This window comes from Xiphophorus hellerii, chromosome 12 (assembly GCF_003331165.1).
Source record: "Xiphophorus hellerii strain 12219 chromosome 12, Xiphophorus_hellerii-4.1, whole genome shotgun sequence".
NCBI classification, from domain to species: domain Eukaryota; kingdom Metazoa; phylum Chordata; class Actinopteri; order Cyprinodontiformes; family Poeciliidae; genus Xiphophorus; species Xiphophorus hellerii.
Genome location: NC_045683.1, coordinates 25750799 through 25774695, shown reverse-complemented (window position 1 = coordinate 25774695; position 23897 = coordinate 25750799). Strand labels below are relative to the sequence as shown.

Below are 23897 nucleotides of genomic sequence, written 5' to 3'. Positions count from 1 at the left end.
TACTTGTATCGAAGCATTTCATTGGCTACATCTATACACTCGCAGAGTCTTGACCAATGACCGAGGATTTTACTAATTGGCGGGTAGCAAACGTCTTCTGCTGCAAACGTCCCGGGGTCCATGACTTCCAGCAACAAAGGATGATGAATAAAGTTGATTTTCTCATTTATCACTGAAATATAACCACTTCCGCGTCTGTTTAATGTCCCGCTGATGTGTCAGAAAAGTAAAGCAGGTGCCTCGACGATGGACGGTAAGTTACAGAGGTTAGGAAACGATGATTTGCTCTGTGAGACACAAGCTAATGTTAGCTCCCTGAATTTGCTTTTGCACAATTAGCAAAGCATTATATTACTGTAATTTCACATAATGTAGAGCATTGCTCTATATTATGTGAATTATAGTTATAGTCTAAACTAATCAGCAACCATTGTGTTCGGGGATGTAGTTCTGTTATTCAAATACTGAAATAAGTGTGCTGCCATTATGCTAGCCAGGCTAGTTGAAGGGACAATTCGGTAAAGTTAGCTTAGTCGATTAGCTGATACGGCTTGTCCTTTTATTTTAATTCTCTGTTTGGTGTGTCTTCTGGGGCTATTATTATCAAGTAAATAGAGTGAATAACTCACTAGTGAACTGGTATTGGATTATGGCTGTTTTATTGAATGTTACAAATCTATTAGATCTACTACAATGAATTCATCCATAACTACAGTAAACGGTTAATGTTAGAAAAAACAGACATGATCATATTTCTTTTTTAAAGAATAAAATCGACCTAACTGGGGTCATTGTACTGTTACAACAGCTAGCGGGGGTCCAGAAGTTGCAGAACCTGGAGATCGTCCCAAATTAATATTCCAATAAGTTTGTACAGCACTCCAAACCATAGCATTATGCTCCCACTACCATGCTTGAGAGTTGGCACAGTGTTGTTGAATCTGAAAACCTTGGCGCTTCTAAGAGGGTTTTTTTTGTTTTGTTTGTTTGGTCAGTTTTTATGACGGAATAGTTTAATCTTCGTCTTTAAACGAGTTCATACTCATTTGAAGATGACAGTTCATCTTCAAATGAATAAGATTGGTAAGATGGTGGAAACGTCCCAAACAAACATGAGAACTGCTTTTGAAAATTTCACAGAATTCTCCTAAGCCCCGACTTCAGTGCTATTGAAAGTTTAGGAATTACATGACTAAAAGCAGGAGAAACCATACAATTTAAATGAGCCCTTAGACATTGGGTAAGAAGAAAGTTTAAATATCCAGTTAGAAAAATGATAGAAAACTGAAAGTTTGTGGTTTCTTTGCATCAATTAAACCAAATATTAGTTGAGGTGCATGTATATGTATCAGCACTTTTCTCTACTTGATTGAGAAAATTGATTTTAAATTTAAAGATGTATTTTTTGTTGTATGTTTTATCATCATTTCAGCCTTAATGAGTGTATGTAAATTTCTGACTCGCATTGTATCATTTTTTCAAACCTTCAGAACCAGTCGAACATTCGCCATAATAGCAGAGAGCCTGCTTTAAAGACATTAAAATGGTAAGCTGCGCTCAATATTCTGCTTTGCCCCGCCCACCATGTCATGGGATTTGTTGTCGCTAATGAGTTTGTTGCCGTTGACCTTTACAGATTCGAATTGCGGCTCTAAATGCTGCTTTGACAGCCGCCGACGAGTGTCAGGACCCGCTGAGGAGCAGCAAGAGTCGGACGAAAGAGGCTCAGGTACCGACTGAATGACGCCGGACAGCATTTACGCCGATCTTTGGATAGAAATGAATGACCTCTTCTGACCTTTAATTGACCTCCGCAGGAAGCCGAAGCTTTTGCTTTATATCACAAAGCTTTGGATCTCCAGAAACATGACAAGTTTGAGGAGTCCGCTAAGGCCTACCATGAGCTGCTTAAAACGCCACTGCTCAGAGAGGTAAACTCATCTTGGTGCATTAAACAAAGCGTGATGATTCTGCTAAGGGTCACACTCTTACTAACCTACAGAATTAGCTGTCGATGTTCATTTTGGGCATTTAAATTGAATGTTGTTTATGTACTGTGTTTTTTTTCTTTCTTTTTACTAATAAAATTTACTATTCCCTTTGACAGTTTTTAAGTGCACCTATTAACTCAAATGTTTTTCACTATACAGTTTTACATAAGCAGTATATTTTAGTTGTTAACAATGCATCCCACAGCACTGTGCCTAAAAATCACTTCTTCTTTTAAGGTCTTACAACTAAAATCTGCATTATTTTTTGGTGGGACTAAGATCCACTTATACTAGATATGTTATTTAAATGCCCTGGAAAAATGTCCTTCATATTCTCCAAAATAAGAGAATAAATACGTCTAACTTCTTGAGGACTTTTTAAATCGATGATCAAAACTTCACAGATGTCGAACTTTACCCGACTGTAAATTTACAAAATCACCAATTAAATTAGTGCTTTAGGATTTATCCTGAAAAATTAATGAAGGGAAAGTCAGTATGCTAAACATTTCCAAAGTTAGCAAAAATGCTAAAGAGCTAAACGAAAAGTTAGCTTTGCTATTGGCAGATTAGTGGATGAGTGGAAGTATGTCCACTACTGATTTACAGTGAGATTAGGTTTCACAACGTTGGACTTTATGTAGTAATTAGAGAGTTAATTTTACTTCGGGGTATCGGACTAAAAGGGGTTGAGTATAAATACATGCCGCATTTAGATTTGTACTCGTAAAAAAACAAGCAAATAAGAAAAACCTTTAAATCACATAGTTTTTCCTTCACTTCACAAGTTTGCACTCCTGACATACCGTGTAAAGTACCAATATAATTGATTCTGGTGGTTGTAGTATGAGAAAATATGAAAAAAGTTTAACCCTATGAGTACTTTACTAAGGTGCTGTATATAGTTGTAACCCGATGCTTCTAAACTGGTGATTTAATGCTGTGGTATGACTGCTGAATTGCCGTTTCTGTGCTTTGCCCTTGTCGTTAAATTTTCTATACTATCTAATATTTCAGGCACTGCCCTCAGAGGATCAAAGAGTGGGTCTCAAGCATCCTGGACTGATGCTGAAATATTCCACCTTTAAAAACCTTGCCACTATGGCTGCATCCCGGGACGACTTGGAGAAAGCAATGGAGTTTTATTTGGAGGTAAACGCTCCACTTTTACGGTTAATTCTAAATATTTTTGTTCATGTCGCTGCTTTGCTTAAATTTTTAATTGATGTGAATAGTACTGATAAATATATATTATTACTTTTCTTTTCAGGCTGTCATGTTGGACTCGACTGATGTGAACATGTGGTATAAAATCGGTCAGGTGGCTGTGCGACTTGTTCGCATACCTCTGGCGCGTCACGCGTTTGAGGAGGGCCTGCACTGCAACCCGGACCACTGGCCATGCCTGGACAACCTCATCACTATTCTGTACACGCTTAGTGACTATACCTGTAAGTAATGCACATCATCATGAGCTCAATTCCAGGGATGTCCCAAAGTGGATGTTTGATCCCTGTCACCGACCTTTAAGGTTAGGCATTTGATACCAAGTCACAAGGCCTATTGTCCTCCGATCACTTCCTGTCGTCTTCTTTTCTGCCAGTAGCAATATCTGGTTGTTAATGACACAACTTGTGAGACATGAAGAGTATTTCCATTGCAGTTTTGCAAACCACACTAATTTCAATACAGCTGAAAACCCACCTCATCCCACCACAAAAACCTTTTATCAAAATACGTGTTTTTTTCAAGATTGACGTGTTTCCGTTAAGCAAATTTGTTCTCATAATTCCAATTTGCGCAAATATATGGACAATGGAAACAGAACTACAGTTTAGATACATTAACTTGATGTTAAAGTATCTAAAGGCCTCCATCCATCCATCCATCCATCTTCTTCCGCTTATCCGAGGTCGGGTCGCGGGGGTAGCAGCTTCAGAAGGGAGGCCCAGACTTCCCTCTCCCCAGCCACTTCTTCTAGCTCCTCCGGGGGAATCCCGAGGCGTTCCCAGGCCAGCCGAGAGACATAGTCCCTCCAGCGTGTCCTGGGTCTTCCCCGGGGCCTCCTCCCGGTGGGACGTGCCCGGAACACCTCACCAGGGAGGCGTCTAGGAGGCATCCTGACCAGATGCCCGAGCCACCTCAACTGGCTCCTCTCGATGTGAAGGAGCAGCGGCTCTACTCTGAGTCCCTCCCGGATGACTGAGCTTCTCACCCTATCTCTAAGGGAGAGCCCAGCCACCCTACGGAGAAAACCCATTTCGGCCGCTTGTATCCGCGATCTCGTTCTTTCGGTCATGACCCAAAGCTCATGACCATAGATGAGGGTGGGAACGTAGATCGACCGGTAAATCGAGAGCTTCGCTTTTTGGCTCAGCTCTCTCTTCACCACGACGGACCGGTACAGCGCCCGCTTGACAGCAGACGCTGCGCCAATCCGCCTGTCGATCTCCCGCTCCCTTCTTCCCCCATTCGTGAACAAGATCCCGAGATACTTAAACTCCTCCACTTGGGGCAGGACACCCCCCCTGACCCGGAGAAGGCACTCTACCCTTTTCCGGCTCAAGACCATGGCCTCGGATTTGGAGGCACTGATCCTCATCCCGGCCGCGTCACACTCGGCTGCGAACCGCTCCAGCGAGAGCTGCAGATCACGATCTGATGAAGCCAAAAGGACCACATCGTCTGCAAAAAGCAGAGATGAGATCCTAAGGCCACCAAATCGGATCCCCTCAACACCTTGGCTGCGCCTAGAAATTCTGTCCATGAAAGTGATGAACAGAATCGGTGACAAAGGGCAGCCCTGGCGGAGTCCAACTCTCACCGGAAACGAGCCCGACTTACTGCCGGCAATGCGGACCAGACTCTGACACCGGTCATACAGGGACCTGACAGCCCGTATCAAAGGGCCCGGTACCCCATACTCCCGGAGAACCCCCCACAGGGCTCCCCGAGGGACACGGTCGAACGCCTTCTCCAGGTCCACAAAACACATGTAGACTGGTTGGGCGAACTCCCATGCACCCTCCAGGACCCTGCCGAGGGTGTAGAGCTGGTCCAGCGTTCCACGACCAGGACGAAAACCACACTGCTCTTCCTGAATCCGAGGTTCGACTATCCGACGGACCCTCCTCTCCAGGACCCCTGAATAGACCTTGCCAGGGAGGCTTAAGAGTGTGACCCCTCTATAATTGGAGCACACCCTCCGGTCCCCCTTTTTGAACAGGGGGACCACCACCCCAGTCTGCCAATCCAGGGGAACTGCCCCCGATGTCCATGCGACATTGCAGAGTCGCGTCAACCAACACAACCCTACAACATCCAGAGCCTTAAGGAACTCCGGGCGGATCTCATCCACCCCCGGGGCCCTGCCACCGAGGAGCTTTTTAACCACCTCGGCGACCTCGTCCCCAGAGATTGGAGAGCCCAACCCAGAGTCCCCAGGCTCCGCTTCCTCAGTGGAAGGCATGTTGGTGGGATTGAGGAGGTCTTCGAAGTACTCTGCCCACCGGCCCACAACGTCCCGAGTAGAGGTCAGCAGCACACCATCCCCACTATAAACAGTGTTGGTGCTGCACCGCTTCCCCCCCCTGAGACGCCGGATGGTGGACCAGAATCGCCTCGAAGCCGTACGGAAGTCTTTCTCCATGGCCTCTCCAAACTCCTCCCACGCCCGGGTTTTTGCCTCAGCAACCGCCCGAGCCGCATGCCGCTTCGCCCGCCGGTACCCATCAGCTGCTTCCGGAGTCCCACAGGCCAAAAAGGCCCGATAGGACTCCTTCTTCAGCCTGACGGCATCCCTCACCGAAGGTGTCCACCAGCGGGTTCGAGGGTTGCCGCCGCGACAGGCACCGACAACCTTGCGGCCACAGCTCCGATCGGCCGCCTCGACAATGGAGGCACGGAACACGGTCCACTCAGACTCCATGTCCCCCACCTCCCCCGGGACGTGTTCGAAGTTTTGCCGGAGATGGGAGTTAAAGCTCCGTCTCACAGGGGATTCCGCCAGACGTTCCCAGCAGACCCTCACAACACGTTTGGGCCTGCCAGGTCTGACCGGCTTTCGCCCCCACCACCGGAGCCAACTCACCACCAGGTAGTGGTCAGTGGACAGCTCCGCACCTCTCTTCACCCGAGTGTCCAAGACATACGGCCGCAGATCCGATGAAACGATGACAAAGTCGATCATCGAACTGCGGCCTAGGGTGTCCTGGTGCCAAGTGCACATATGGACACCCTTATGCTTGAACATGGTGTTCGTTATGGACAATCCATGGCGAGCACAGAAGGCTATTATCTAAAGGCCTGTAAAGTGAAATTTTGTCTCAAATTTTGAGTAACCTGTTAAAAGCTGCTGTAATGTACATCAATTGAAACCAACACAGATTTCTACTTTGTGTCTAAAGACACCTGTCTGTCTGTCTGTCTTGACCATTCAGCTGCAGTCTTAAACTCTTGACCCGCTCCTGCTGCTGACCTTTTAAAGCTGAGTGGTTTGCTTTAGTGCTGGGCTAATGTTAGGCGTTTGCTCTTTGTTTTTGTTATAAATCTCATCGCTGATTTATGAGGCTGGAAAATTGTTGTTTTTCAGCCTCATGAATTTACTGCTTTTCGGACATTATAAAATTTAACGGCTTTACTCCATCTACTCTTGTTATATCTCTGAAAATCTCAGCTGGTAACATGAACACATGTTCTCTCTTTTACGCTGAATGTCAGTGTGAAGGGTTAAAAACACTTTAATTCTGAGAGAATAGCCCAGATTTGATTACCTTTAGTCCAGTTTGGCTCACCGTGCAAGGAGGAAAAGAGGGTATTTCTTCGTTATTGGGTGCACAAATCACGTTCTTAGTTTTGTTGAGGACTCCAGATACCGTTTGTTAAAAATTTATGTGATCTGCCTGAAGGGAACGAAGCGAGACATTTTTCCCTTGATAGTGTAAAAAATTAAATATAGCCAGAAAGGTAAATTTTACCTGCATTTTTGCAGATTGTTTATACTTCATTGCCAAAGCCCTGGAGAAGGACCACTGCTACACTAAAGGCCTTGTGTTGAAGGAAAAAATCTTTAAGGAGCAGCCCTGCTTGAAGAGGGATACGATGCAGTTGTTTACAAAATGGTAAAAGTCTTTCATATTTGCAACATACCGTTGGTCTAAATCTGCGCAGCACTGAAAGTTTTCATGCATTTTGCTGTGAATTGTTGCAGCGATATGTCCATTCACTATGTGGAAGTGGAAGAGGAAGAGCGCAGATCCATCATTGAAGAGGCCATGGAGATAAGGAGGCGCAGACAGACTCTCTCTCACCGTGAACCGAAACCAGACCTCGTCCTGGTCCAGCCCATGCACTGCCTCTCGTTAGTTTCTGTTTTGAATTACTCGAATTAGAAAAAGTAGTCCCAGTGGAATTAAGAATTTGAAATGGTGATCTTCTTAGATTGAACCATGAGCAGAAATGTTTGTTTCTCCAATGAGTATTTTTTATTTTATGTTTAAATTTGAAGTCTCTTCTGTTTAACCTCAGATGGAAGCAGGTCGGCGAAAGCTTTCTCGCAATGTACAAACATCAGACGACCTGCGAACCTCCACGGCCGAGTTTGGGCTGCAGAATCGACCTGTCGGCGTACCGCGACCCCACCTTCCCCCAGAACCTTCCCCAGCCGAGTAGCCCTGTGAGCATGGGCTTGGCCACGGTGCTCAGCAGCCCCAGCTCGTCCCTGCCGCCGGTGGCCTTCAGTGAGCCCACCGTCCTGCTGGGTTCTCAGCCTCAAATCACCCTTAGTCAGACGACCGTGGAGATCACAACTACAGCTCCCCCTGCTGGTTAGCGTTGCTGGTTTACATAATCTCTTTTGGGAAAACACAACACTGATTTACACTAACATTCTGTAATTCTTCATTTTCACACTTCTTGATCCTTTTTTGCTTATATTTTGTCATGCTGCAATTACAAACTGTTGTGTCTTTGTTGGAGTTTGCAGGTAGGCCAACACAAGGTAGTTCATTAAAAGTGGAAGGAAAATTATGTATGAATTCAAATTTTTTTCAAATTAATTTCTGAGAAGTATACAGTGCCGTTGGATTAGTATGCTGTTGATGCACGTTTTGCTGCAATAACAGCAGCATGTCTGCAGGGGGCATGTCAGTGCCAACTTTATGCAATTGGGACATTTTTTCCCCATTTAGGTTTTTTGCAATATATCTCCAGGTCAGTCAGATTTAATGACCAAACATGCATTTATGGATAGGGTTGCAACTAATAATTGCAATTGATTATTCTGCCAATTATTCTGACATTTGATGGATTAATCAATTAGTCAGATTAAAAAGTTGGCACGTTCTACAAATTTTTTATTTGATCTCTTAAACTTTTTTCATACAATATTAGATATAAATTAAAAGATGCAAATAAAAACCCAATTCCTTTTTTTAAATAACAAGCATTTAAATTCCCAAAATACGATAATGTATTATTTCTTTAGTCAATTTGAGCTGGATAAAGCTAAAACTTGAAGTGTTTTGGGTGTTTTTACCTTCAATGCAAAGTAGATATTTATTTTGTACAGTTTTGGTTTTATCACAGCTCTGACGGTGGTGTTGTTTCAGCAAATAACCTTTTTTTTTGAGTCTGTATACTCTTTTTAACAATTATTTGATTACCGATTTAGTTGACGATTATTTCAATTATTGATAAATCATGATTAAGCTGGTTAATCATTCCAACCCTAATTTAGAACACACCTAAATACGAATGCCGGCCACACTTCTCACTCATGATTCCTTGTAAAAATTATTTGTCACTCATGCATTCTTTTTATTTACTTCACTAATTTGTGTCGGTTAATCACACAAGAACCCAACAAAATGCAGACAAAATTGTTTGTAATGTGTCAAAATCTGGGAATGTTGAGGTAGAATAAAGACTCTAGCAAGCCGGTGTGTCGTTGTTTTATAATATTCTGTTATGTGTACAGCTGCAGGCATGGACATTTCCCTGGCAGATAAAGTGAAGAAAGCTCCAAAGAGAAGACGTGTGGTGGAGGACAGCGGCGAGACGGCCAAGCGTCGCTCGGCACGTGTTCGAAACACAAAATGCAAGAAGGAAGAGAAGATTGATTTCCAGGAGCTGCTTTTTAAATACTTACCTTCCAGGTAGGTTGAGGTAAAACGTCAAGACCGAAATATAAAAAAAAAAAAAATTTAGTGACATTATTTTCTGATCTGTTTCAGGCTCAAGAAGTTTGATCCCGACAATGACGACGAGAGCTTGGGGAATCTTGAGACGCAGTGTGACGGGAAGGATGACGTTCAGCCTGTTCACGGAAGCTGCTTACCAGCCGACTCCGTTGAACTCATGGAGTCTGGTACATTATCTATGTACTGTACATCTTTAAAGTGGAGGCAGTCTCTGCATCGAAACCCATTGATAAGTGAAACAGCTTTTTGTTTCTCTTTGTCAGAGCAACAAGATGTTCACAACTTCTTGCTCAATAATTTGAGCAACGGTGGCATCCTGGATCTGATGATGCGCTACCTGAAAGCGGTTGGTCAGAAGTTCATGGAGGAGTGGCCGCGGGGGCTGACCTCTGTGGTGCTGGAGGTTTATCAGACCTGGAGGAAACACAGTATGGGCCTCCCCAACCCTCTTCTTCGGGACTGCAGCAACCAGCACATCCAGGTAAACCAAATAAATAAACCAAGCAACCTTAAAAAACAAAGACTTGTTAAATTCCTATCTCGACCAAAACTACCAAGGTGGCACAAACTTCAGGTATCAGTTACTGAGAACTTTTCCATGCGGTCTTGCAACAAGATGGTTAATGTTTAGCAAAATTAGCGATGGGCCAAATCATCAAATAAGGAATATATACAGCAAAATTACAATTATGATTACTTCTGTCAAAACAGCCCTCAATAAAGAATCTGAAAGATTTTGAGCTGATTTTTATATATTTGTGAAATGTGTCAAGTACATCTGGTATGTGTTATTTAAGTCAGGAGCTCTGCTGGGATGTGAACTGATAACCCAAATTCAATAATTTCCAGATCTACTGACTCAAACTCAAAATGTTTTTTCCTTTAGCAGTCAATGAATGCATCGTAAGTAGGCAGTATCAGGTTGTGCTGATGATACTCTTCAGTGTGGATGTTGTTACAGTGGGAAAACAACTCAGAGTACCTATTTTCAGTATCGGTGAAGTCAGAGAGAGAGCAATAGCTGTTCAGAGCTAAAGGGAGCCATTTTCTATGGAGCAGTTTGGTTGGTAATTCAGTGGTCTGGTTACTCTTTCACACCTTTCTTTTGTTCTTTCAATAGATATTCTTTTTTGTTCTGTACAGGAAATGTTGACAATGAGCTTGGCCTGTATGGAGTTGCAGCTGGAGCAATGGTTGCACAACAAAGGGAAGATTGGTAAGCTGGTGCTTTCACTCACTTGGTGTCAGATGGTTGTTTTTTTTAATGATAGAATTTGCTGAAAAATCCCAAAACAAGTTGACAAATTATGTTTAACTTGCTTAGGAGTGGGACTAAAATTAAAATGATAACGTTCTTAAAGTCTCAAATGTAGCTTACTGAAGTTTGCAGACACCCTGTAATTGATGTTCTTTTGGATTGTTGGTAAATCTAAATGTATTTTCGTATATTTGGTAACAATTAACACATGTATCAGAACTTTTCAGAAGAGACCTTTCGGATTGGCCCCCATGTGTACCAAATGAATACAACGTTGTTTTTAAGGTTGAACACATGCTGTTTAAGTGTGGAGCTAAGTGCACAGATACGGTTTGTGGTGCAACTTGTAAAACGCAACAACAAAACAAAACAGTGTCAATGTAGAAAGAAATGAGGCCTAAACCAAAGGTTTGTCAGCATTATTCAACAAATAACTTAATTATTCACCAGAAGGAACTTCAACCCCAAATGTAAGTAACGCTGGTACTGGAGGAAAGCTTAGCTAAGGTCTAAATCATTCAACCAGCCTTAAGTGCTGCACCGTACCAGACATGTTGACTAGATTTTCTGACAGCCGAACTTTTACGGTGCATTTAGGTACTTCTGTACACAGGATTGTCTACATATTGAAACGACTCCAAAGTGATGGGAACATGTTTTATTCTGAAATATCAGCACAATCTTATTTAGAAATTCCTAAGCAACAACCTTCATAATTTTCTGGAGGTTTTACTGTGATGTAATTTGTCCAAGGTCTTGGATTTACCTGATTATCCTTTATTAATTGAAAACAATCAAACCTTTAAATTTCTAAAACATCATAGGCTCAGACTATTTTAAAGTAGTAGAGTAAAATTTGTTTTTCATGATCGAAGTGTAGCAAAAAATATTCTGAACTGTTCCTTTAAAACATACTGAAACAAGTGAACCTTTACCCTCCCACTAGCTATTCTTTATGTTTGGTTTCCAGTCATGTTGTTCTGTCTTGGCCAGTTATTCCGAGAAGAAATTGCGGCGGTCCCAGCAGTGAGACGGCCGACTCCGAGTTTCCCGGGCAACACTTCCATGGCGACTTGTTAATCCTGGCCCTCGGCTCGTCCCAAAGAGATCTGTTTGGGAGCATCTGGTTGGATGTCATGGTGCGGGTCTACTGGTTGAAAGCACGATTCTTGGCCCTGCAGGTAAAATCCAAGTTTCCTGGTTTTGTCTTTTTCACTTTTCTCGCCAGAGCTGATATGTAATGCTAAATTTCTTTTCGTCTTCTTGACAGGGAGATATGGATTTGGCCCTCGAGAGCTATGATGTTTGTATAGGGCTGTTGCAGAGCAAACCAAAAACCGCTGGTGGGAAACATTACACAATCAACCTGCCAAACCTACGTGTAGATGCAGCCATATCTGTGGAGGAGGTTGGTAAACACTGAAAACAAATGGTTTCAAATCATCGATATGCCATTTCACAAAGCCTTCATGGATTCAATAGATACAATGTTGCAAAGTTCTTATGAGGACTTCCTGCTCTGAATGTTTTTTTTTTCTTTTTTTCTGACTCCATGTACAGATTGACAAGAGGCTGAAGTCCCTGGAGCGGTGTCAGTCTTTAGAGGAGATCCAGCGTCTCTTTGAGTCGGCAGACTTTGAGTCTGTTGTGCGCCTGCTGCAGCCCACTCTTAATTATGAGAACAGGAGCAAATCTCTGGAGTTTGTGAGCTCGACGCCGGAGCGTCCCGCCCAGCTGATGCTACTGCAGGTTGGAAGTGCTACAAAGCTCTTTACTCATCGCAGGAACTGGGGGTTTAGTTACCACATAACATCGCAGCAGATTATTTATTAGTGGACCTCAAATGTATGGAGGAATATATATATATTCTAGACTTCACTCTTGGAGTGCAGAGATAAATTGGTCCCACTTTCCTTAATTTTTTGGAGAGCGGTCGATACTTACACGAGAAACAAATCTTTTCAACTGATCTCATCTACTTACGCAAAGGTCTGAATATCAGCCAGTCTCCCTTCTCTCTGTTGTGAGAGAGGGCTGACAAGGGCATGTCTACACACAATAGTCACTCCTCTGTTGCCAACTTAGTAACTTTGTCGCTATATTTACCTAATTTTCATACAAAAAACTCAGCAGATCAGGCTTTTTAAAGATCGCGACAGGCCAGAAAACTGCAATCAGTTCATTCCTACTGGATCCTTTCCTCCCTTTGTCCGAAGAGTGTATCGGTCCATCCATCCATTTATGCAGTCAGTTTATTCATCCACCTATCAATTTATCCATCTTGCAGTCAATTTATTCTCCCTTCCCTTCTATCCAGCCTATGAATAAGAAAGAACACTATAAATTAACTGTGAAGTTTTACATTTAATTTAGATTAGCTCTAGAAATAGCTAATCTCTAGAAATATAAACAAGAAAAAATGCAGTTGAACTTGCATCTGCACTGCCTGTAGCTGTTACTTTGTTGTCCTTACAATTGACATACTTGGAAAAAATCCAACATGTCTGTCTAGATGCACTTTTAAAGTATTAGAAAAGCCGGTATTTCATATCATATTGTGCTTGAATTTTGGTAAACTCTTTGACATTTTCCCGCTTCTCCACCAGAACTCCCTGCTGAAGCTGCAGGACTACCGGCAGTGCTTGGAGTGCAGCGAGCTGGCTTTGAACGAAGCCCTGCAGCAGCTCAACTCTGCTCCAGGCGGTTCTGCTCCGAGCAAGGAAGAGTGGGTCAGCACCATCAGAAAGCTGCTGGATGGCGTCGAAACATGCTTCACAAAAGAACCGGAGCTTCTGAGCAAAATCCCTCACTTCTCCAGCATGGCCCGACTGGCAAACAATCTGATTCAGGTTTGAAAGCCGTGAAAGGAATAATGCATTAAAACTGAGTGACCTCAATAACTAAGTTTTTATTGCTTTATTCTGTTGCATGTTTTTCTTTTTGTCTTCCTCCAGCTGATTGATCTTAGCATGAGTACTTCAGATGATCCAAAGGAGCCCTATTTCTTCTCAGTTCTGCCTTGGATTATCTTGTGTCGGATTATCAAACATGAGGAGGCTGCTTTTGACTGCATGCTTCGGCAGCATATATCTTTAGATGACGACGAAGGTGGGTTAAGTCATTGATTTCCCTCACTGTCTTTGTTTTATTCTTTTATTATTAACGCGGCGACGCCTGATTTCCAGATGAACCAGAAACTCCCCTGCTTCCCTCGTCTCTGATGCTTTTGAGTACAGCTCACGAGTATCTGGGTCGTCGGTCCTTATGCTGCAGCTCAGACGGAGCCCTCCTAAAGTTCTTTGTAAGATTCTACAAGGCCCTGACTTGGCAAGCATTCGCAGAGAATTGAGAAAGTATCGATACTCTATGAACATTTGAATGTTATCAATCTACAATCACAAATTAGCGTGTATTTTAAAAGTTCTTTGATTACATTTGAAACTTGGAGAAACCTTGTTTTTAGTCCTTTCTTGTTTGCAAAGTAGTCCAAGCTCATTCAGATGGGAGCTTCAGTTTTTCAGTCTTAACGCAGATTCATTGGATTTTGTTTTATAACATAACTGTGCTTTGAATTTCAGGATTTAATTTAGAGGCGTTCCAGCAAAGGGAGCTGAAAAAAAATCAAATTTTTTTTTTTTTAGAATTTTAAGTCAAATAAATTATTCATTTTTTTGTGAATAAATGAGAATAAATGTCTGTTATTTTGCAACTTATTTGTTGCAGATTAGGGTACTGGAGAAAGAATTTGCTGCTTCTAGCAACAATGACTCCTTTCCCTATAAGGAAGAGCTGGAAATGGCCTTGGAGCAATGCTTTTTCTGCTTGTACGCATATCCCAGTAAGAAGAGCAAGGCGCGCTACCTTGAGGACCACTCATCCCCACAGGTCAGGCCTGTAATTTCTACCTATTATAATTGTCCTTGCAGAATGAGAAATAAACTAGTGTCTTATTTCAATATTTATGTGTAAGTTTGCTCATCAGAGTTCCACAAACTAAAAGTCTGCAGCAGCAACAACAAATGTAGCTGAGCCGTTAGGAAGATAATGGGCAAATGGTGATGAAGAGGCGGTGCAATAGTGAAGAGGTGGCTCAAGGCTTTTGACTAATTGCTATTTCTCAGTTGTATTGCCAAACTTATGTAAGCGCAGGGCATGAAAAGGAACAGACTGCCAATGACGCAAACGAGCGCCCTCAATGAACCTCTCGATCCTGAAACGGTCAGATATATCCATTAACATTGTTTGCTGCTGAGCCACACAAAGCAGGTGTCACTGAAGTAAATTGAGGCCTTGAAGCGGCATTGTTAGAGGACTATTTTTCTCTGCTGAATGAGACATGACAAAATATTTGCAAAATTCTATTTTTTTTATTTTTTTTGTCACTTGATGAGCAGGCAGTTCAGGCTTCATTGTGCCTAGTAGTTTATTTGCAACGAATTTATCTTATTTTTAATCTACAACTGCTATAAGAACTAAAGAAATTATGACACCAACAGGCTTTCGTGTTTGTGTGTAGCCCCTGAAACAATGCATCATTAGGAATACGGTTTATCCGATTACATACTTCAGCTTTGATTTTAGGAGATCTGCGATTGGCAGACATTTACATGTGATCTTATCTGCTTTTGTCTACCTTCACTAAATGTCTAAAAATCATCCACTTACCCCTTTTGCTCTGTCTTGAGAGATGATTATGTCTGCACATGCTCAGTCAGCAACAGTCACGCCACTGTTGTCAACTCGGCAACTTTGCTGCTATATTTAGTAACTTTTTGGACAAAAGAATTGTCCAAAATCGGAATTGGCAGGTCAGACTTTTTAGAGATTGGTAATTGGCCAGAAAATATGAAAATGAAATAATATAGATATTACCCTGTTCAGTTGCTAACATCCATCCATATGTTTTTATCTCTCTGTCAATTCACCTGTTTATGTGTTGCATGCATTTGTCCACCTATTTATCTAACTGAGTTTGTATTTAAATCCCGACCGTCAGATAGAAGACTCCAGATCTACATTATATTGTGTATTTTAAAAATAATTGCATATCTAATAAACAGTATAAAATGAACTGGCAGAAAACGAATGTGGAAAAGTATGAATTTATGACAGAATCAAAGTGGAAGAACCCAGGTATTTGCAGTTCTTGCATCCAGCCACAAGTGGGAGTCGGTGCATTTAATTTGTAAGCCCTCCGAGTAACTATGTACCATACCACAGTTGTAGAGAAGATTTGTCCACTGATCTGTTGCTAATCGCTTGACCCTGGAGCCAGTTTTGTGTTTTGTTTTTTTTTCTTTCTACAGGTTGAGCTTCAGTGGAGCGACGCTCTTTTCATGTTCCAGTATTTCAAACCAAAGTCGCTGCCCGAGTTCGACAGCTATAAGACCAGCACAGTGTCTGCAGAGCTGGCCAATCTGCTGAGGAGATTTGCAAGCATAGCTCCCCCAAGCAAAACCCCCACCTTCACCATGGATGAAGTGGCAGCCTACATCGAGGACATGACAGAAAAGGTCAGTTTGGGTGGGTTACACCGAACGTAAGGGGAAGGTACAAGTCATTTAAGTCTTCATTTGCTCTTTCAGGTCCCATCCCTTCCAGCAGGCAGCCCTCCTGCTCCCCCAATCATCAATGAGATCTACTACCTGTTGGCTGACTATCACTTCAAGAACAAAGAGCAGTCTAAAGCGATCAAGTTCTATATGCATGACATTTGCGTTTGTCCCAACAGGTACAGCATTTCTTCACATCTTCAGTAGTTAGATCCATCTTCAAAATATCTTTCTCTGCTGTTCAGGCTCAACATAATCTTCTCAGTTACATCTAGCACAGTGGTGCCCAAAGTCGGTCCTGGAGGGCTGGCATCCTGCATTATTTCAGTTCTCTCCCTGATTTAAAGCTCCTGGATCCAATGATGGCTCACTAGAAGACCTAAGACGAACATTGAACACTGGCCTAAGACGAAAAGGTTGTTACTACCACCAGGGAGAGAACTAAAACGTGCAGGATGCCGGCCCTCCAGGACCGACTTTGGGCACCTTCAAAGAAATGTTTTTAGAAGTGGCTTTAACAACAAAACTGTCTTCACCTTGTAGATTTGATTCCTGGGCAGGCATGGCTTTAGCCCGAGCCAGCCGGATCCAAGAGAAGCTCAATTCAAACGAGCTGAAAAGCGACGTTCCCATATGGAAGCACTCCCAGGCAGTGCTGAACTGCTTCAAGCGGGCCCTAGAGATAGACAGTTCCAACCTGTCCCTGTGGATTGAGTACGGCACCATCTCCTACGCGCTGCACTCTTTTGCTTCTCGGCAGCTCAAACAGTGGCGAAACGAGCTCCCTCCAGACGTTGTTAAACAGGTGAGGACTAGACGGTTTATAATGCAGTCCCTCTAGGATGTTGCCATGTTTCGATTCGCTCATCAGTCGCAATTTTGTGGTTGTTGAAATTTTCGCAACTTTTCTGCAAATTTGATCAACCAGCTTAACGCTTTTTGTATTTCCTTCTTTTCTCGCCAATCACTGCAACTCGGCTGAATTTTGACCAATCTCGTTAACCTCCTTCCAATTTCACTTCTTGTTTCACAGCATCTCTTGGAAACTGAAATTGCAAGATAAATGCAAACTCTAATATTTGATTTTTTTTTTTCTTGGGGGGGGGGGGGAAACCATTTTGACAAGTTTTGAAGGATTTGCTTCCACGGTGTAAACAGTTGGATGTTATTTTCACTTTAAATATGAAATTTCTCAAAATGCTGTCTTGTTTTTTCTTTTTGGAACAGTTATGTCCAGCAATTTTAACTTTTTGTAAGACCATGTTATAACAAATAAAGTAAAAAAAAATTCTCAACCCTAATTACAACTTTTTGAAAAAATTATCACAAAAATAGTAATCTTAGCCCACAACAATTACAAAAAAGCAACACCCTGGAGGAACTGATCACTTTTTCCATGACAGTTTGCTTTGCTGCCTGATGTTTAGTGTCATCAGTTGCATTGTGCCACTTTTGTATTTTTTTCCCCCCTCACAGTAGATCTTATTGATGAGATCTACTGAGAGAAAACCCCAAGTGTTTGTTTATGTTTGTTTTTTATTTCAGATGGAGGAAAGAAGAGACTCAATGCTGGAGACAGCTTTTCAGTGTTTCCAGGGGGCCTCCCGCTGTGAGGGCGACAGCGATGAAGAGGAGTGGCTCATCCACTACATGCTGGGGAAGATAGCCGAGAAGCGCAGGAAGCCCCCCGATGAATACCTGCAGCTTTACAAGAAGGTAAACCTGCTCATCATTTTTCTAGGGCTGACAATACTGTAGAAATAAAAGTTTTAAGCATCAACTTTGTGATCAACTGGAAATCAAATCTGTATTCTATGGGGTTTTTTTTTTTGTTTTTTTACCCACTTTTCTGATTACTGGAATGAGCTGGTTACTCTGTTGTTTTCTGGGTTTACAGGCGGCTCAGTATCTACATGAAGAAGCTGCTCGGTACCCGAGGAAAATTCATTACCACAATCCTCCTGACCTGGCTATGGAGGCCCTGGAAGTAAGCAAAGTTCGGCTTGTTGCTCAGAATGTGTCCAGAGACGTTCCTTCTGTACATTTTTATTATATACAACAACAGTTTCTGAAAGAATTTGTGTTTGGAGCTATTAGCTGTATCTTTACAACATTAAATTTCTGCGTTCTGTCTCTTTTTTCTAGTTGCATTTCCGCTTGAGTGCATCCATACTTAAATTGCTGCAAGCTACCGAGTCAGAGCTGGATCACGAGTTTTTATTTAACTTACTGGTGGAAGCAGCGACCGGGCCGTTTGCAAAGGGGGAAGAGAAGAGCATGCCAAGCTTGCCGAGGTCCAATGAAAAGTAAGCTTCGCTATTTATCCATCAAAACAACAGCTGATCTCACAGTGTGTGACTTTTTTTTTCTATTTTCCCATTTATCTCCAGAGAGAAACCCCCTACGATGCTGGAAGAAGAATTTAACTGTTCCTCTGTTTGCATGGGGAACGTGCTCAGCTCCTCCCTCCCCTCTGCCGTCACCCCAGGTGTGACATCCCCTCCTTACGTGGCCACGCCATTTGACCACGATTACGCCAAACGCAAAACACTCCGAAGGCAGCAGTGGCAGCAGCAACGGCATGAGGAGCAGCAGGCTGATGGTACAGTCCCAGTCCTAGACAGTGCTTCTGGGGTTGGGCTCTTTGCCGTTTCCGCACTGGGACAGAGAAAGGCCAACTGGGGAGCAGCGCTCAGATTGCTAATCACCATTCTCAATGGCTTTGTTTTCAGTCACTATGGTCCCCATGCACTGGGTAATTGGGATGTGGTGAAATGGGCAATATGGCTACTGATTATTTGGCTAATATGCTTTGCATGGGAACAAAAAAAAAAGACTGACATCTTGGTTGGTATGTGCTGAGAGCATTTGGGCTTTTGTGTTTGCATATTTGTGAGCATGTGGGGATGTAACACGAGTCTCTTGTTGCTTCTTATTCTCTATACAATCGCCTTGCCTCTCACTGAGAATTGAAATGTTTCTCTCAAAGCATCTTAAGCTTTTTGTGTCACATTTGCACATGTTTGGTGTTGTTTCGGCATCCATCGGCTGCTGTTGTTTGGCAACACACAAGAAAAAGCTGCAGACTTGCTGTGACCCTTATTATAGATCATGTTTAACTCATTTGCCTAAATATTGCACTATTTATCAGGCTAAATATATAGCCTGATAAATATATATATATATATATATCAGGCTATATATATGTATATAGCCTGATATATAAATATATCAGGCTATATACACAATTTTGAACACAATTTTAATCAGCCTTCTTTGGGAAAAAAGAGATTCTTAAATCTCCTTTATTTAGTTTTGTGTTCAATGTTGTAAAATCTTTGTAGAAATTGACTACAGAACCATTCAATAAATTATATTATTATTGAAAAGTTTATTTCAGGAACTTTATCACTAAGCGAAACACGTAGATTAATTACACACAGATGGATGTTTGAAAGCATTATTTGTGTTATGATGATTTTCTGCTTACAGTTAATGAAAATATAACATTTAATATGAGAATAATACATCAGACCATTAAAAAACTTATTTTTACAGAAATGTAGCCTTTATGAAAAGTATGCTTAAAGGCTGCCAACTTTCAAAAGGTATTTTTTGTCTGAAAAATTAACCTCATTGGAACTTTATATTCCAATTGATTGATTGTGACTGTAATTCCCAATTTTTCCTGTTTTTATGAAATGTAATGTAAAAAAATTATAAGAGTGGCCTTATAAATATTTTTTTCTTAGCCTTGCTGCTATCACTTATAATTGATAGTAGCAAGGCTTTTAAGGAACAGAAGCAATATCACAATGCATGTAGGAGATACCAGATATTTTATAAGTGTTTTTTTTTTTTCTTAATCCAAAACTATTACAATTTCCACATTTGAAACTATGCTCAAAATTATATAGTAGCAATTGGTAGTGTCTGTATTGCTAAAAAACTTTGTGTTTACATGTTTGAAAATTTAGATCCTTACGTCAACTGTGATCCTTCCAAAAGGCTCCCAACATATCAAATCCCAACATATTTCATCATAGACAGGAGTTGAAAGCTGTTGTCTTGTCAGCCTTCCTGTTATTTGATGAAAACTCCAAACTCTCTTTTTCCCTCTTTGGCTGCCTGGATCAATTCCAGGACTGTCGCAAGAGTAGAAAACATGGTTTCGTTTAAAATGGCTCCCTCTATTTTTGTTCTTTAACTTTACTTTAAGCACTAAAAATATCCACCTCTGAGTCAATTTCACTCAGTAATTACATCCACTCCAAAGATTGTTGCTGTGAAAATTTTTTTTTAAATTACCTTTACTTGTTCATTAGACAAAAATGTGCTCCAAGCAAAATAATACTATTAGTACGGTTTATTTTATTTGAATACATTTTGTATTTTTATTTGTGCTTGGAACTGTTGTAAAGTTCATTTGGGCTTCAGAAATGTATTCAAGAAGAAAAAAATCTTTTTCATAATAATAATTTAAAAAATGTAAGCATTTACTTTTAAATTAAATATACACAAAATTATTTCCAGGATATGAAATTGCACAAAATATTGAAAGATTAAAGCTCACTTTTGGAAAAAAGCAGCAGCCATTCTCCATTTGATAAAAAAAAAAAAGTGCATCTACTCACTCAACCCACTCATGTAAGTTCAACTTAAACGCTCAAATAATGGAGCCATATTGCCCATGTTGCCAGTTTTGTCACCCTTTCCAGACTCCTTCCTACCTATTTACCCACCTACCTACCTGCCTGCTACCTCTTTGCCTGCTTGCTTTTACCACCTGCTTTGCCATTTATGTGCATGTAGTTCTAATGGGGTGATTGTTTTTAGCAGCCGGACGAGTTCAGTCCACGAATCACAGTCCACCAAACTGTCTGGTGTCGTATAATCACATTTCATCGGGAGTGCGGTGTGTGGGTTAATTACACAGAAAACAAAAATAGGAGATATTCCAACATCTTACATGGCTCATGTTTGCTCTCTTACTAATTGGGTACAGTTTCTAATTATGGCCAATTAGTGTGAAAATGTCAAGTTGGAAAGAACGTGGCTTCCATTTATTGGCTGGAATTAGAAAATACCTCTCCATGCACATTGCTACGGGTAGGTGTCCAACCTTTGACTTGATTCCTGCTGAAAGTGCACTGAGGTGAATGTAGAACCTGATTCAGACATGCTATTTTCAAGTCAGAACCAACAAAAAAAAAACAATTATCTTGGAGGCTGTAGCCTCTGATTTATTTCTCTCCATTTAGAGATATGCATAAAGCAGCAACCTTTCAATGTTTAGCTATATGCATGCAGTGCCTTGTGGACATTTTCATAGTAGTGGTGGGCATTTATCGTATCATTTTATCAATTATCGTGATAATGTATTGTCTTGATAAAGTCCAATTAATGTTTAAAATCCCCAAAATTGACCATATTGTTGGGATTGTTAGTTTTACTATTTTCTCCACTGTTTGTTTGATGAAAGTGACAATGAATATCAATACATGTCGAAATATATTTAAATGCAGTTATTGTGTGCAGCTTTGTGATTCAAATCACACTTGAGCGTTGGCGGTACTAAAGTTTAAGATTAGCGCAACTGACTTTTTAGTTATCGATGCCCACTCCTGCTGAAAATAAATTACGCACATATTTACAATTTAGGTGACGCCTTAAAATAATTGGTTGTGCTGAATTTAATTTAAGGTTATCTGAGTAAAAGGGGGGGGAATAAAAATGCACAACTTAATTTTCATGTATCATATAACACTCTCCCATAAAATTAAGGTTTGTGCCTGACAAGTTGGGAGGGGCGGGGGTTTAAGTGGCATGAATACAAATATTACTATAGTAATATTACTATACTAGTATTACTAGTTTATTATTATACTAGTAATATTACTAAGTACTATAGTACAGGCACTGTGTTTTTGGTCTCATTTCAAATGAGGATATGCTTGTCTGAATCAGGTTCTGCATGTTTGAGGGGATTTTTTTCTCTTTTCTCCAATCATTTAAGGCTATTGCTGATTTTTTTATTATTTTTTTAAGTCAATTTAGAGCTGCAAAAGTGCTTTCTCACTATTATTTTTTTTCAAACCAGCTTCCTCATATCTTCAACAGCCTCACCAGGGTTTGACCATGAATACTGCCTGCCCAGGTCTGCAATATGGCTGGCTTCCTTCAATGGTACTCTCCTTCCAAACACCAAAATAAAAGTGCTTTCTAGTAGCAAGCATTGAATACACAACTTTTCAGTTAACACAGACCTTTACAGTACCACAGTAACTTTGCTATTGACTCATGACTGTAAATCTTTTTAAAAAGTCCCCTGTGTGCATTTTTATTTTTATTTTTTGAGTAGCAAAGGTCTCTTGTTTCCTAATTAACAGTTTCCTGTCAAGGATTTTTTTGTTGAGGCTGCAGAACATGGTAATTAAGAGGAATGCTGGCATTTTGTTTTTGAACCTTTACAAAAACAAACCATCTCTCTTAACAATATGTCATTAGTTATGAACTAATATAGATCTGTGACTCAGAAGTTATTTCAGTTGAATGATTATATAATTTTCTCTCCTCTTTGTAGAGCAGGTAGTGTTTGGTATTTAGAGATAGCAACTACCATGAAAAGGTGGTACACATGTCATTCATGAAATTTTAAACAGCATAATCATTTTGTTCACATTTTTTCATTTGTGAAGGCAATCCCAGATTCTTTAATCCGAGGCCAGGCAGCCGGCAGAGTAACCCATGTTTTTGTTTGTTCACTCAGAGCGAAGCCAGGACAGCGAGGTGGTGTTGCTTTCTGATTCCAACTCCACTCAGGATGCCTTCACAGATCCCGCCAGTTCCCAGGACACCAGTCACAGACCCGCCTCGGTCAAAGCCAGTCCGTCGTCGTCGGAGAGCACGACCCCCGTGAAGGATGGCCAGCCCTCCTCTGAGGACACAGGTAGTCGAGACTAGTCTTAGAAACGTGATCAGATTTGTGTGTCTTGTTAACGCTATCCATAACTTTAGCTCTTCTTCCTTGATTTAAGAAGGGTAAAATAATACCCTGAAATCACCAATCCTATATTCCTTCTCAAAGATTTGAAATTCAGCCACTGTTCTCCTTTGCTCTCAGAGCTGACTGACAGACTCGTCCTCCACGTCACATCTGCAGTTAAAAATTTTGTTGCTATATTTAGCAACTTTCCAGACTAAAAAATTAGTATCGGCCAAAATCAGAATTGGTAAGGTCAGGCTTTTTAAAGATCGGTGATTGGCCAGAAAACTGCAATCGGTGCACCCATACTTTGTATTTTTGGCCGTAGGATACAATTTTTACACTTGTTAAACAGTTTACAGCTTAGAGTCACAAAGGGACAGCAGGCAAACCAAAGAGCCAAGACTAGAGGTGTCCCGATACAACCTTTTCACTGCCAATACACTGATATTGCAGCTTAGAGTATTGGCCTATACCTATATTGACCCGATGCGATATTAGCAGGAATCATACATATTCTTATTGCTTATTTTGTAGTGTGGAATGTTAGAAAATGGTTGATCATGTTATCTTACTCACGCAGAGAAATATAGTGAACAACAACCACCATTTATTATTAACCAAAGGGTCTGTGTGTGGGATACAAGCGCTGCTGGATAGAAATGCTGTAGAGTACTAAATTCTTTAGCTTAGTGCTTCCATTTGAGATTTTAGTTCCGGCCTGATATCCGATATAATCAGATACTCGTTTTTTTGTCTGATATCGAAACCAATTTCCGATACACATATCTGATTAGGTTAGATATCTGTATCGGGTATCAGACATCCCTTACCTAAGACTGGAACAAATGTGTTAAAAGAGGTTTTATGACAACGTATTAACAAGATGAAACAAGGCAAATAAAAATGTTT

General features: G+C 41.2%; 1 protein-coding gene across 4 annotated transcripts in view; it reads left to right on the top strand.

Annotated features, from left to right (window-relative positions):
* Positions 1–62: 62 nt before the first annotated feature.
* cabin1 (calcineurin binding protein 1) overlaps positions 63–23897 on the top strand; it is a 52263-nt gene continuing 28428 nt past the window's right edge. The window contains exons 1-29 of one of the 4 annotated variants that reach the window (XM_032579490.1): positions 63–253; positions 1491–1546; positions 1637–1729; positions 1818–1931; positions 3009–3143; positions 3262–3442; positions 6982–7111; positions 7201–7350; positions 7518–7816; positions 8968–9145; positions 9224–9357; positions 9433–9671; positions 10334–10406; positions 11442–11629; positions 11719–11856; positions 12009–12197; positions 13055–13297; positions 13403–13556; positions 13634–13749; positions 14172–14333; positions 15755–15961; positions 16034–16179; positions 16544–16805; positions 17546–17716; positions 17898–17987; positions 18146–18306; positions 18391–18602; positions 22121–22186; positions 22770–22949. In XM_032579490.1, coding sequence (XP_032435381.1) covers positions 1544–1546; positions 1637–1729; positions 1818–1931; positions 3009–3143; positions 3262–3442; positions 6982–7111; positions 7201–7350; positions 7518–7816; positions 8968–9145; positions 9224–9357; positions 9433–9671; positions 10334–10406; positions 11442–11629; positions 11719–11856; positions 12009–12197; positions 13055–13297; positions 13403–13556; positions 13634–13749; positions 14172–14333; positions 15755–15961; positions 16034–16179; positions 16544–16805; positions 17546–17716; positions 17898–17987; positions 18146–18306; positions 18391–18602; positions 22121–22186; positions 22770–22949 — 4414 coding nt within the window. In that variant the 5' untranslated portion in view covers positions 63–253; positions 1491–1543. The remainder of the gene's footprint in view (positions 254–1490; positions 1547–1636; positions 1730–1817; positions 1932–3008; positions 3144–3261; positions 3443–6981; positions 7112–7200; positions 7351–7517; positions 7817–8967; positions 9146–9223; positions 9358–9432; positions 9672–10333; positions 10407–11441; positions 11630–11718; positions 11857–12008; positions 12198–13054; positions 13298–13402; positions 13557–13633; positions 13750–14171; positions 14334–15754; positions 15962–16033; positions 16180–16543; positions 16806–17545; positions 17717–17897; positions 17988–18145; positions 18307–18390; positions 18603–22120; positions 22187–22769; positions 22950–23897) is intronic. The other 3 variants (XM_032579491.1, XM_032579493.1, XM_032579492.1) reach the window with 3 other exon arrangements.